At 41.4% G+C, this 14,992-nt stretch overlaps 1 protein-coding gene across 1 annotated transcript in view; it reads right to left on the minus strand.

The window, feature by feature from the left end:
• Window positions 1–14,992, minus strand: part of unc5a (unc-5 netrin receptor A) — a 196,789-nt gene that overhangs the window by 19,499 nt on the left and 162,298 nt on the right. Inside the window, exons 9-11 of the mRNA XM_088432054.1 lie at window positions 12,977–13,064; window positions 11,350–11,518; window positions 9,043–9,276 (exon numbers count right to left, since the gene is read on the minus strand). Of these exons, the coding sequence (XP_088288180.1) occupies window positions 9,043–9,276; window positions 11,350–11,518; window positions 12,977–13,064 (491 nt within the window). The remainder of the gene's footprint in view (window positions 1–9,042; window positions 9,277–11,349; window positions 11,519–12,976; window positions 13,065–14,992) is intronic.

The raw sequence follows: 14,992 nt of genomic DNA on the forward strand, positions 1-14,992 counted from the left end.
AGGCGGGGGACGCCCCAAACTGGTTTCCAGCCAATTGCAGGGCACACAGAGATGAACAACCAATCACACACCCAAGGACAACTTAGTATGTCCAATACACCAGCCGGAGTGCCCGGAGAGAACCCACGCGGGCTTGGGGAGAACATGCAAACTCCACACAGAAAGGCCAGGTGGATTTGAACTCAGGTCCCTTTAACTGTGAGGTGATCGTGCTATTCATTGCGCCACTGAGCCACCCAGTAAGTAAATATCTCCAAATGCATTTGCGAGCACGTTCAAACATATTTGAAAGCATGTTTGAATGTACTTGTAAGCTAAATGCTAAAAACAAAAAGTATTTTTTCCCCTCAATGCTAGCAACATATAGTTTTATGGAGCTTTCAGCATCCAGCCGACTTCGTTCGCACATATTTGGAAGTAGATTAAAGCAACAAACGTATCGGTGAATTTGTTTGAACATGTAAGTGTGTTCCAACGGGTTTGCTTGTCAAAAGTGCTAACACGTCGGTATACTGACAGCTTGCACTTCCATAAGTAGGTAAATATTAAGTATGAATAATGTTTATGAAGCTCAAAGTGAGTGTGTGCGTTTTAAGATCTACTTAGACAGCAGTACGCTGCATATTGAAGAATATAAACCTTAACTATCGTTTAAAGTGAACATACAGGGAATACGAGCAAAGTGTATTTGAGATTTAAATCATTTTTATGTTTCTCCAACTTCTTCTGTACATAGGCAACAAAACCAGCTGATTATGCAAGGTTTTTGCAAATATTACCCTTAGGGCTCCTTGCTACTTTACTCACTCACTGCCATCTCATCTAAAATTGATATTTTTAATCACATAAATGTCCAATTAAAATTGATTTGTGACGTCTATAGTTGTCAGTGACATTGATTGGGTTCAAAAATGATGGTGACAAAATCTTTATCAAATTACAGTACTGTAGTGGTTCAAGTACATCATATTCAATTTCAGTACTAATGACAAAGCGCCACCTGCTGGATGGTCCCCATTTTACTTGGCCCCGATACGAGTAGACCAAAAAAAAAAAACATCGTTAACTTGTCATTTAGTTAGGTAAATTATTTATACGTATTGCTGCCTTCACAACAATAGCTGTCAAGCTGCAAATATCAGAGCTAAATATGAAAAAAAAAACAGGTGGCGGTTTAATTAGAAGCTAGTTGGAGATCTCTCTGTATTACGCGGGTAGGAGGTGCACGGCGGGTGTTCAACGAGTGGTGGGATGGCTCGACATCAGTGATGCTCTCCCACAGGGCGTGCGAGGGATCGGCCGAGTGCGCGGCGAGGGCAGGCGGGGCCCAAACGCCACTCACGCCTCCTCTGCTGTGGTGCCAGCCTTGGCCGGGCCCATCAAAAGCAGGACGCGCATTCAATATGAACGTAATTGGTCTCGGCAGAGCCTTGCTAACATACGTCGGAAATGTCACCGCTTCCCCGGAGCCCCGGCGCACTTAGGATCAAAGACAATAACATTGCTTCTAATCTGCTGTAATTGGGAGATAAAAGATCGCATGGTGCAGCGAGCCTTCACGTACAGGTATGCATGTAAGGATGGCAGGGATGGGAAGAGACACAAATTCCACGACGCCAGGTGTCTCGCAAGAGTCAGTCCACGAGAACGAGATGAGATTTTTGCAAAATTTGTAATATTCTGTTCAATAAAACTTAATGCAAATGAACCATTTCTTTTTTATTACCATGCTTTTCTTAACGCCGCACAGGTCATTTGAAAGTAATCAGCTACTGATTGTATTGCTCCTACAGAGCAATGCAATACAAAATTAACACAGATGACCAAATAACATATTTACACTTAATTATATATAACTGTTTGTTTTATATTTTTTTGACAATCAATATTTGTTTATTTTACATAAATATAAACTGTGGGTTTAGAGAATTCGAAAGAGATAAAGGTAAATGAAATGAAGCGATGACCACAGCCCTGTTTGTTCAAAAGTGATCAGTGCAAACGGAAACTGTCAGGCTGTCAAAACCAGTATTTTGCGTCAATTAAAGTGCCTCTGAAAAGTAATCCGACTGATCTCCGGGGAACTCAAGCGCTGCTAGATAGCAGCTCATTTTTGAAAATTCATTGCCAGTGCCATGAATGAGAATTCTCATCTTTTAATACAGTAATAACAATAATATATAATACAATTCTCATCAAATACAATTTTTTATGGAGGGTAGCTGACACCCTTGACTAATGCTTAGCTAATATAAGCCAATTGAGCACTGTAGTGATATATGTGACCATTGGATGGCAGTGTTTCCAAAGCTAAAACAAAGATATTATCTACATGCAATTTTAAGTAAGGAATGAAAATGAATCTTTCGTATGGCAGCACCCATATTTACATAGCCATAGCACACAATATTCTGTTGGCCTTGAAAGATGAGTGAACATGCTAAATATACCGGCCTTCTAGAGGTTTCCCTTTCCGATAACGCTTGATTTTTAGTACCCTGAATTAGCGATAGATGTTTTCAGAGCAACATTGTGTTGACTCGCGACCCCTTGAGCAAGCAGCAAGCAGTCTGTGAGTTCAGTTAATCACTTTGGCGACACTCTTCTGGGAACAACTACAAAATAAAAGCATAGTAAGGCGTTAGTGTCGTTATATTGTTTGGTATGATAAGGTTTATCTTGAAGTTCTCGCCGTGTTTGGCGGCGGTTTACTGTCATGCAGTGCACGTCATAAACAACAAATGTTATGGCGTTCTAATCTGGTGAGATCTCGTCGTACAAAACCTCGTCCCGTCCCCAACGTGTTGATGGAACAGCCAATTACGCTAGCATCTCTTTTCATTCTATTGCTCTTCGTGTCACAGAATAGCCCGCATGATTTGCGGCGCATCTCTTTTTTATGTTTTTCAATTGCCTTCACAAGTACGTGCTGTTTAACGACTACCAAGTTGGCTCCTCGTCTGGAAAACAAGGTGCGCAGACGGCAAATGCTGCAATTTTACTCTGGCTAAATCTCCGTCGCCACAACAGCCGCCCTCCGCTCACGCCGAACCCCCTGCTCGGCTAGCGCCGATACGCGCAACAATTAACGGCAGCCATGGCAGCGGAATCATAAATGGCGCATTTTAAAGACAGTGATTAGTGATTAGGCTGAACTCTCCGGGGAAGTTTAATCTCCACTCAAAGCGGTTAATGTACTTGCTAAATGAACTGCTCCCGCCATAATAGCATCAAAAGCGGCGTGAAGTCGAGATTACCAAACAGTGTGGGCCAGATTCTAAATCACTCACTAAAAAGTACAGAACCCTGGAGATGCTGCGGCTTACCACAGGGCCAGGTTGTGTGCGAGACGGCGAGCTAATGCACTCAAAGGCGTCGGGGGAGCCGCCGAGTACGGCGGCGCAAGTGCTCGAGTCAACAAGCTCCCATGTCCTTTTCCCGGCGAGCCGCAGACGGAGAGACAAAAAAAGATGGCAAAAGTTTCCGCGCAGAAGCAATTTTCCCACACGGGCCACGGAAGGTCAACTTAACAGTCAGACTGCGGGCGAACGGAGCGCCGAGCTGAATATGCAACAAGAAGCTTATCATTACCGCTTGCTTTGATAGCATGCAAAGTCAAAACAACCTCTGTGAGGGCCAGCATCGGCGACACACAACTTTGCAAAACCCGCACGCCCCAAAAAGTTGTGAAGTCCTAAACAAAAACAGAGCGCGATAACAATCCATTCACTTTTGACTACCGTACAAAAACACATATTGGATGTCCGTGACCTTCAATATTTCATGTTGCGCCGCGCCTAGGAAACTAGCAAAGCATGGAAAATACTTTCGAAAATGTCAGCAAACAGTTTGTAGCCGCGTTCACAAACGTTCAAGTGATTTGGATGAATTTATCATGGGAAAAGGAGCGACAATCATCAAACTATGTTTGGAAATGTCACAATTTGTATAGCCTGAGGTTGACATATGGAAATATGGTCTCATCAGACCACATTTCAAGAATAATTCAACAATACTCTCTGGGCTGGGCTGTTGACTGAAAACGACATGACGTGTGTCATTTTAAATATTGTTTTGAAAATATAGAAACATTGCTTCATATTAAATACACTTTTCTGTATTATCAAACAGTTATTAAAACAGTTATTAGTATCTTTTTGTTCAATTATATTTTGCAAAACCTTTTAGTTTTATTTTAAATTTTGAACTTTAAAATTAAGTATTTTAAATATCATAATATCATCGAGGGTATCATACAGTCAGAATCTGATATCATCCCATTTCTCGTTGAGACCTTAACAAGGTTGTTTTTGTGTAGCTCAAAAAATTGACAATCTGAGAAAAAAAAGTGTCGGACAACTTATTTCCCGACATATGCCTGTTTCGTCAAAACACGTAAATATGTCACTTATTAATGTTTTAGTTAACTTTTTGAACTTTAAAAATAACTTTTTTGTATATTAGTTCCCCGTACCATATTTTCCGCACTATGAGGCACACCTAAAAACCTTGAATTTTCTCAAAAGCTGACAGTGCGCCTAATAATCCAGTGTGCCTTATACTGCTTATACATTTTAAAAGTATTATAAGTTAAAAGCTTACAAGTTTTTTCAATCAATCAATCAATCAAATTTTATTTATATAGCCCTAAATCACCGAAGTCTCAAAGGGCTTCACAGAATGAAAAGAGGTCATACAGAGACATCTTTTCAATGTAAGGTGCACAACAGCATCCCCTGTCAAAGCTCCCAGAAGGGGAAGGAAAAACTCAAAAACCCCAATTTGGGGAAAATCAGAAACCTCCAGAAGGGACCACAGGTGGGAGGAGCCCCCTTCCAGGCCCACAGGTTGAAGTGGATGCTGCATGTACCGAACACAGAAACAATATAAATTACAGAAAACATATTGTGCTATATAGTGCAGTGATGTCTTGACAGCAGGCAAAGCCATTGGGCAGGAACCATCCCGCATTCCAGCCAGGTGGACCGCAGACGGCTAGACTCCTAACCCGTGATGGTCGACCAGCGCAGGACCCAATGGAGGCGGTCAAGTCAACCCTCACCATCTAGCTAGCCCCCTCTCCCGGCCGGAAGAGGGGGGCAGGAAAAAAGAAGAAGGCTGCAGACAGGCTAATTTAACTAAATGCTTTTGAGTATAGATGTGTTTTTAGTCGGGATTTAAAGATTTCTACCGAGGTGGCTGCGCGAACTTCCATAGGTAGGGCATTCCATAGTACTGGCGCGCGAATGGAAAATGCCCTTGATCCCGCAGACTTCTTTTTAGCCCGTGGGGTCGATAGCAAACCGGCATTTTGTGATCGAAGTTGTCGGGACGGAACATAAGGTGATACTAAGTCGACGAGATAGGAAGGAGCTAAACCGTGTAAAATTTTATAAGTAATTAACAACACCTTAAAATCACATCTCACGTGTATTGGAAGCCAATGCAGGTCAGCTAGAATCGGAGTAATATGATCAAACTTTCTCGTCCTTGTCAATAGTCTCGCCGCTGCATTCTGTACACACTGCAGGCTTTTAATGTGAGACATGGGAAGGCCAGAAAACAAAATGTTGCAATAGTCTAGGCGCGACGTAACAAATGCATGAATTAATGTTTCTGCATCGCTAAGAGAAAGAATAGGGCAAATTTTAGCTATATTGCGGAGGTGAAAAAACGCCGTTCTTGTCATGTTATTAATATGTGTTCGAAAGGAGAGAGTTGAGTCAAATATCACGCCGAGATTTTTTGCAGAACTACTTTGGGAAATAATACAGTTTTCTAGGTTCAGCGTGGTATTCTTAAGCAGGTGCTGATGATGAGCAGGGCCAATAAATAACATCTCAGTTTTATTAGGGTTGAGAAGCAGAAAATTGGAAGACATCCATTGTTTAATCTCGGCGAGGCAAGCCTCCAGTTTACTGCACTTGCACGGATCCGTTATTTCTAAGGGCATATAGAGTTGGGTATCATCAGCATAGCAATGAAAACTAATAGCATGTTTACGTATAATATCGCCGAGAGGAATCATGTAGATGTTGAACAGTAAGGGGCCAAGTACTGACCCCTGCGGGACACCACATGAGACGGAGAAAGACTCAGAGATTGCGTCGCCATAAGAGACACTATGCGTCCTTCCCAGGATGTAAGATCTGAACCAAGAAAGTGCTGATCCCGAGATACCAACACATGATCTAAGACGTTCTATAAGAATATGATGATCAATAGTGTCAAATGCGGCACTAAGATCAAGCAGTAATAATATTGATGAGATGTTGGAATCCGAGGCTAAGAGAAGATCATTCGTCACTTTTACTAGGGCTGTCTCAGTTGAGTGGTTGGCCCTAAAACCTGACTGAAGGAGTTCAAATCTATTGTTGTCTATCATAAAATCACTAAGCTGTTGTGTTACAACTTTCTCAAGAATTTTGGCGATAAACGGAAGGTGTGACACTGGCCTATAGTTAGCGAGATCTTCAGGATCTAGGTGTGGTTTCTTAAGTAATGGTTGAATGACGGCCGTCTTAAAAGCTTCAGGTACAATGCCAGAGGAGAGTGACAGGTTGATAATATTCAAGACAGGGGGGGTGAAAAAAAAAAACTTAATTGCCATGTAAATTCTTCATTTTTTACCAGTGCATTTAAAATATGAATGATTTTTCTACGATTAAAATTTTTATAAAACCGTTTGAAATTTTGATATGCCACATATGCTCCAATTTTGAATATTAAAAAAGTTGAAATTGAATCAATTATATTCAATTCAATTATATTAAATCACCCTTATTCTTCATTTCTGATTGAAAGTTTGACTGACATCTGATTGCTTTGTTGAAATTCCCTTTAGCACAACACCATCTAGTGGATGCACAATGCAAGCCCAGTCACAACTGTAGCTTCTATTCTATGCGTTTTATAAGGCAGTGCGGCTTATTGTCTAGAAAATACTGTAATGGCCAATTACACCTCATCTGTTTTTTTTATTTATTCATGTTACATTAAGAAGGTGTATTAAGTGCACATGAAAAAACAAGTTATTGAATTCATTATAAGCACAATTTTGAACATTCTGCAAAGTTGAATTGAGTATCCCTTTTCATAATTCCTATGAGAAAATTTTCCATCCATTTTCTATTGCCGCTCATTTATATTGAAGTAAACTTCTAAGTCAACTCAACTTTTACCTCAGTAGTATTGAATTAAAAAAAAAAAATCATAAGGGGCCCACACCTCCTCCCTCTTGTTTATGCCCCACCGCTGCCCATAGATTTTACCGGTGGCTGTCATGTGGACAATGGGGTCGGCCATTACAGCCAGCACAAGTGGACTTGAGTGGGAAATGGTACTTGTGACTGTGGGTGGTGTCAGATGAAGAGGAGTGGGCCGGCGAGCGAGCGCTGGGCTTCGCTGGGAGAAGACTGGGACAGGCTCTCCTTTTAATTTACTAATTAAGCATGCAAATGAAATCTTAAGCGACTACTCAGAGGCAGCCCCTGGGGGAGGGAGGAAGGCATTAGCACTTGATTATACCGCGTCCACGCGGAGGGCAGGAAAGAGAGGGGGAATTTAGCGGTAGAAAACGCCATGGCCTGCAGCAGCTGAGCAGCAAAAAAAAAAAAAAAAAAACACACCAGAGATGAGTGGATACTGTTATTAAGCAGGACTTGTGCATTGTTTCACGTCCACAACTCACACACCGCCAACTCCGCATTGTTTAATCATGTCCTTGCATTCCCTCTGGCTATGTCTAACGCATTCGGTTCAAGGAAGCTAAAAGACAATGCGATCGGAACTACAACTGCACAGACCAACGCAACGGATCCCGATGGGCAATTGTTTATGATTCTCTGTATGCCACGAGCTAAAACGCAATCCGGTTCCGATAATAAGCGCGGCAACAATTTCCATTGATTTTCTTGCATGAGTGATTTGTTCTTTTTCTTACGTATTCACAGACTGGCTGCAACATTTGGCACGCCTGCAAAATGATTTGAGCTGTAAAAAATTACTACTACAATGTTGCGTGTATAACACACTGCAAATTGATGAAAGAACAGTAAAGCTCAAAATGAGATTTTACGCGACGCCATGATTTAAGCAGTACCCATAAAACACCACCAGGTGACAGTATTGCTCTGTAGATTTCGTCAAATTATTTTAATCATAAAATTTACAGCAAAGCAACGATGGAAGACTGGTTAGCATGCCTGCCGTACAGTTCTGAAGTTGTGGGTTCGAGCCCATGTCTAACTTTGCTGTGTGGAGTTTGCATGTTCACCCCATGCCCTCGTGGGTTTTCTCTGGGTACTCCGGTTTCCTACCACATTCCCCAAAACATGCAAGACACTCAAAATTGCTCTTAGGTGTGATTGTGAGTGAGAATGGTTATTAGTCTATGTGTGCCCTGTCATTGGCTAGCAACCAGTTCAGGGTGTAGCCCACTTTCTGCCCAAATACTTTACAGTACATTAGGTCCAAAATTTACAAAAACAAAAGAAGTGGTGTGGTCTAGCCTGATGGTTCTCTTTTTTTTTTTAAATGATTTAATACCCGTGTAAAATATTGTTTTTCAGCCAAGTACCCCCCTAACAAGCACAAAGCACTTTTGCATTGGGAAAACAAAAAACAAAAACAAAGAAACCAAAAAAACTAAAAACAGAGATCTGTGGCATCCATGTCTGATTTCAGAAACTTTATAAATATCTGTAGCAATCTGTTTAATTTCTGGGCCGTCTGCAGGAAAACTATGTCACTAATGACATAAGTATATGAGCAGAAGGGCCTACAATATTTTGCACAGTCACCATAACACAATTTAGCACTAAGTTGTCTCATGCTCCAAATAATTTGCTTTTAATTTGAAAATGAAAATGCAAACTTTGCTGATACTTGCAGAAATTCTTTACAACCATGACAGTTTGAAACTACTGTAGAAGCAATGCCATCACTTTATAGAATGGGATTGAAAAAAAAAAACAACGAAGATCAGCTATTTCCAGAACCTTTTTTTTATTTTTAGTTTAAAAAAGTGACATGGCCACGTACCTTAAAGACGTCCTGCGTGTCGTCCATACAGTAGACCCTGATGTTGTACTCCAGAGTGGAGCAGTAAGCGTCGGAGAAGAGTACCAGTCTCAAACGCTTGGCCGCACCCATATGCAGAGACTCTCCCACCAAGGCGAAGGTGCCCAGCTGCTCGGAAAACAGCTGGCAGGTCTCTGCCTCCAGCTGGCAATAATAAGGATCCGACGCCAGCTCCTCACCCATCAGCAGGACGTCCTGTAGGATTACAAAAGTGAGCCATTTCGAATAAATACCCAAAGTTTTGTTCAGGGCATTTTTTTATTGAGTTTGTAAATAGATCTGAGCTTAAAGTCTTTTAGGGGCTGGGATGGGAAAGTTGACCAAATCTTGTAAGTCAAATCTTGTAAGTTCAAAGCTAGGTTTAAAAAAAGGGGCCTCAAACCATGTTTGCGCCACTGTTTCCTTCACGGACCTTGAAGATGTATGCAGTGTGTGTGAAGAAGAAGATGTAGAAGACAACGCAATCACTTTCCATTGATAGTTGTCCACCCTGACATGAACTGAACCATGATACCTGAGTTCAAAGTCAGCAGTTTTACCTCATGAGCTAGCAGAAAGTTGTTACAAACGTTGCTTCAAATTGCACGTTGCTCCAAATCCACTTAGCCAATCTGCTAGGTCCAAATAAATAACCCAATGTATTTACCCAGGTAAAACTAACCCAACATGCTTAAAATCCACAGCAAAACAACACATAATTGTATTGTGTATGTAGGGATTCCTAGTAAGAATTGGATCACTTGACAATTTTGGGCCTCTTCCCAGTTTAGTGTTTAAAGTGAGATAAAAACAACTTTTCAATTTCATGTCCAACATAGCAGTGCTGCGGTAGCTGCGGCAGCTGTACAAGAATTACCTGCCACTTATTTTCCAAAGAGAACGTGGGCAGATTTGAAAAAGTCAAAGCAGTAGCTCTGCCACAAACATCATCTCCAGTAATAATGATGGGAGACTTAAAAAAAAACAAAAACTACCAGAGCTCAGGACTAGTTTGACACGGCAACACTCCTCTCTATGCTAATTTGATGGGGACAAATTGGACTCGAGGTGACAATGTTTTCTTTGGAAAGTCCATCATGCCAGTTGACTGTCTCTTCCCATTGGCCACATCAGGCTGAGGCGAGCATTACGGCTGCCAAACGGGCCGATTTATGGGCCCGCCCGCCATTTCCATCAATGGAATTAGTATTGACATAATTCATTTGCTATGCAACCACAACAGGGCTTCACTCATTTCATCATCTTAATATTTCCTGGAGGTGTGCGACGGCTCAATTACGCCACTGAGCGCTCGCTCCAGGAGCAATTCATTTTGTTTCCGTTTGCTCCTGGATTCATTTCCTCCAGCTCTTCTTCGAAACGCTGACGCTACTTTCTCCTTCCTCGGTCCGTTTTCCGCCAATGGTGGTCAATGCGGGCGGGCTTAATTTGGTCAGATAAATGATTAAAAGTGCAGGTCAAACTCCTGCTTCGAACAGAGCAATCCATTCCAATGCCGCCACACGCGGCGAGGGTGAATTATTTATGCACAGTATTGAACATGAGAAACGGACTAATATCCCAAAGCCCACCAGCAGTCTCTGCAATTGCTGCCCCAAACCATGTTTGTAGATGCTCAAAACATCTCTCCAACTTCATCCTCTAATTTCTAATTTCATAGCCAGAGACATGGGGAGGAGGCTCCAACCAGTTCCAACAGTAATTACCAGAAGAAATAGCCAAGACACACTAGGAGTACTTTGAAGTAAGTAATTTCTGAGACTCGCGTTGCTTGGCAACTACTGCGCTGAAAAAAGTGGTGCTTTACAGGCTTTTGTTCCGATGCAACAAGAAAAAAAAACTTTCTTGTGGTCAAGAAAGGAAATTAAAGCAGTGGCGCCTCCAGAAAATGTTCATGGGGGTGCCCAGAAGGGCGCCACTTCAAATCTTGGGGTGGCACAACAAAACTAAAAGCCATCATTTTAGGATATTGTAGAAAGTAGAAAGACTTAAGCAAATGCCTACTGATATTCTTGGGTTTATTTTGATATATTTAATGTCACTAGTGATCTGATGCGCACCCTAGTACCCCAAGAAGTTCCTTCAAGTACACCCAGGGATACTGGGGGGTGCCATTTGAGAACCACTGATCTAGCCAGTGAGGTGGCTAGCAAGTCTATTGGGTTGCCACGCTCATCCCTGCCCACCCCCGGTGGCACCGCTAGGATTAAAGCCTCTCAGGCGTATTTCTACGGAGCTTCAACAGCTAGCGCTAAAGTGCCATCTCACCTCCCAAGCGCCCTCGTAAGTCTGCTTCTTGAGGCGGACGGCCCAGTTATCAAGGCAGGCGTCGGAGCACTGGTCCATGCTTAGGATGACGGGTCGGCTCAGGACCACCCCCGGAGGCCCGCAGCTCACCACGGGGCTGAGCAAAGTCTGGCAGCCGGCCAGGGGTAACCTACGCCAGTCGGGAGAGAGGGCGGCATGAAGCATAATGAAGAGCTTTTACTGGAGTTATTAGAGTGAATATAGTGGCGTCTTTAAGGAAGCATGTGACACTGTCACCTCTGCAAATTAGCTGGCTGCATAATGAAGGCCTGCATTACAAGGTTGTGATGAAGACCAATGTCGTACACTCCGAGCATGCTAGTGCCTAGGGCTGAGTGATTTAAAAAATAATCTCATCGACCCCCCCCAACCTCCCTCAATACTTTGCTTTATATGTGATTTTCTTGCAAGGTCATCTTACCGTGTTTTTCTACAAACAAGGGGAAAAAAAAAGAATTTGTAAACAACCTGATTACTTCAATTAATTGAGGATTATTTGGATAATCAACGAATTGCTTAGACAGCGAATATTGTACAGAAGCTCAGAATGTCAGTGTCTTGAATGGAAATGGGCCAAAGCAGCAAATAATTAAAAATACTTGCTTAAAGTGACCATATGTAAGATTTAAACCGTTTTTCATTAAAAATGAATACATTAATATACATTTTAAAAACTTGCAAATAAATGTGTTCCCAACAACCAACAGTATGTTTTAAACATAGTCATAGGTCTAGTTATCATAAATTATATGAAATGGGGGAGTGGCACTCCTACGAAGGTTGCCATCTCTGTTAAGGCTACAGACAGCCGGAGGAAAAGTGTGTTTTGCTGCATTTACCTATTTAATCTATTAGTCATCATCAGCTGCAGCCCTAGGTTTGTTATGCATAGACAGTTTTGTTTTACATTTTAGGGATACAAGTTTATTACGTTTATCTTGAATTAAAATCATGAACTTGTTAAACCCCTTGACCGGCTGTTTTTTTTTTCTATTTAGCAACTTCACAAAATGCTAGAAATGCATGGGGTGAATATGATTCAGTAAGTCAATTAAAAAAATATCTGTGACTATATCATTCAGCCTATCATAACATACTTATCTAAACTGTAAATATATAAATAGCATGTAAACATACCCAATGACCTCTCATCTGCAAATTATACCCTTTAACAATTGCATTGTACTATATTGCGATATTGCTTTGAATGCAATGCATTAACCGCTACATTTTCTTTTCAGATGAGGAGCAAATTAAATGGAACATGAAGCAAACTGTATTTCCTTTATATAGAAAATGAAAGCATAGTTGCACTTGGTCCTGACTTCACTTCTGCTGGCTTCATCCATTTGCGCGCAGCAAAACAGCCAAATGTTGATTCGCCATGTTTGCTTTGAACTCTTGTTTCCAATAGTTGTCTTGATAATACAGACCTGAGGCCTACTAGCTTTATATTTCATTAGCAGTGGTGTTCTTCAACATTCAGTCGATTTATTTGCATCCTCCCTACAGAGCGGGACAGACTCGAAAGACTTGCCTTATGGAACAGTAGGACATCAAAACAAACAGGCTGTGCTTGGAGACCCACCTTAAATCCTCCTTTTTCTGAACGGTGAGATAAATCTCATAGATCTTGCCTCTGGGGATGGCCTCAGGAGGAATCAGCAGACTGACTCCTAATGCAAATAACAAAAGGTAGAGAGAGGGGAGGGGCAGTGAGAAGAGGGGGGGCTCATTTGTTCAGCGCTTTTGTCACGGCACAAAAACGAGCGGGCCTCCACAAAACTGTACGGCTGCACAAACAACAAAACAAATCCACTGTGAAGGTCACAAGCAGCCTGCGGTGGAGTAGATGCAAATCTCCGCACCGGCAGCCGAGGTGACGCGCGTCTCATGTGGTTGACAATTAGTAGAGACAAAAGCCGGGGCTGCATTGCAGTTTTCATGTGTTCTGCCTGCCTCAAAGCAGATAATTGAGACCAAAGAACAGAAGACTCCGGGAAAAACCTCGCATCCCCACGGGAGCGGAAATGCACCTTGGAGGGGAAAGAAGGAGCCGGTGAGGTCGTTTTGAGTGTTGTGGCATTGTGAAGCCACAATTACCCACTTTGGATTCTATTTAAAGCGCCGCACAAAAACGGTGACAATTTGCGGCTTGCAAAAAGGCTTATCTGTTGAATCAGGTGAGTCGGCTTGAAATGCTCTCAGCCCCACCGGAAGGATCTATAAACGCCATCTCCCATGTGCCTTGGCTAAATGAGCTCCAGGCAAAAGCAGGTTAAAGAATTATCCGGCTATGCTTCCAGTGCAAATCGTATTTCTGCGTCCCAAGGAGAGGATGCGCTGTATAGCCCGTCGCGGAACTTAAGCCATGCATAAAACATTGAGCGGAAACAAGTCCACCACAAAAGGCTTCAGGATTTGGCACCTCTAAAACCAATGAGTCAACCTGCTCAAGATCTACAATCCTAATAGCTAAACGGAAGTCTTCTCAGAAGTCTCGGAAATCTTCTCGGAAGGAATAATAACAGGTTGAAGTCGATGCCAAATACTCAGCAAAAACTCATTTGTTGAATAAATTAAATCTTCTTAAATAAAAGTGCGTTGGGTTTACTATTCTAATTAAAATTGACCCTGATCGTAACTGTTCAGACAGACTTGATGGAAATGAACAAGATGCTAATTTAAAATGCAAAACCATTCTGTTAACAAAATAAAGTACAAGAGCACTTATACAGCTATAATTCAAAATAAAACATAAAAAAACACAAATACAAACGAACTTGATCAACAAAAGAATGAAAAATAAGCAAACCCTTAAACAAAACAAAAAACAACTATGATAATTGGAAAAAAAACCTACAAGAAAAAAAGTTGCCAAACACAAATATGCTAACCTACAGAACATTCAAATATGAATAATAAACAACTGTAATATAGTTTTGTAAAATAGTTTTGTTAACAAAATAAAAAAACAAAAGCACTTAAAAACACATGCTCACTAAATTCAACTAAAACAATTTAAAACATTAACAAATGCAAGCTGAACATGAATGGAAAATAAACAAACGTGTACATAGGAGAAAGAATACTTAGCCAAATACAAAAATGCTAACCTGCGGATCATTTACTTATGAATAATAAATTCTAATAGTTAGAATTGCTGACAAAAAAAAAAAAAGTTCACCAACCAGCAATGTTTCACACAATAGGGCGAATTGTCCGCACAACCATTTGTACTCACGTCTTCATTAAAAAGTAGGTTATGTATTGCGGCTATTTTAACATAACCTAATTGTGCTTTAAAAAATCTTTAGCGGACATCAGCTAGTGATTGAGCGGACGTCATCATGATAAAAGCATAATTGGAATAATTTGTTCTCGGTTGTATTCTCGGAATCTCTGAGTACGTTCATTTAGTACGTCTTCATCGGACTGTCAAAGAGCGCTGTGATAACAGGCTCATCATGGTGCGCAAAGTGGATGTCGGCCTTTAAGTCTCGCAATTAGGGCTGATGAAGAAATGCCCGAATATAAAAAGAAACAAGGGAGTGCAGCGTTCCTGCCGCAATTCAACTTTACTACTTGATAGACATTCACATTA

This window comes from Hippichthys cyanospilos, chromosome 13, assembly GCF_059441005.1.
Source record: "Hippichthys cyanospilos isolate Australia breed blue-spotted pipefish chromosome 13, RoL_Hcya_1.0, whole genome shotgun sequence".
In the NCBI taxonomy this organism is placed as follows: domain Eukaryota; kingdom Metazoa; phylum Chordata; class Actinopteri; order Syngnathiformes; family Syngnathidae; genus Hippichthys; species Hippichthys cyanospilos.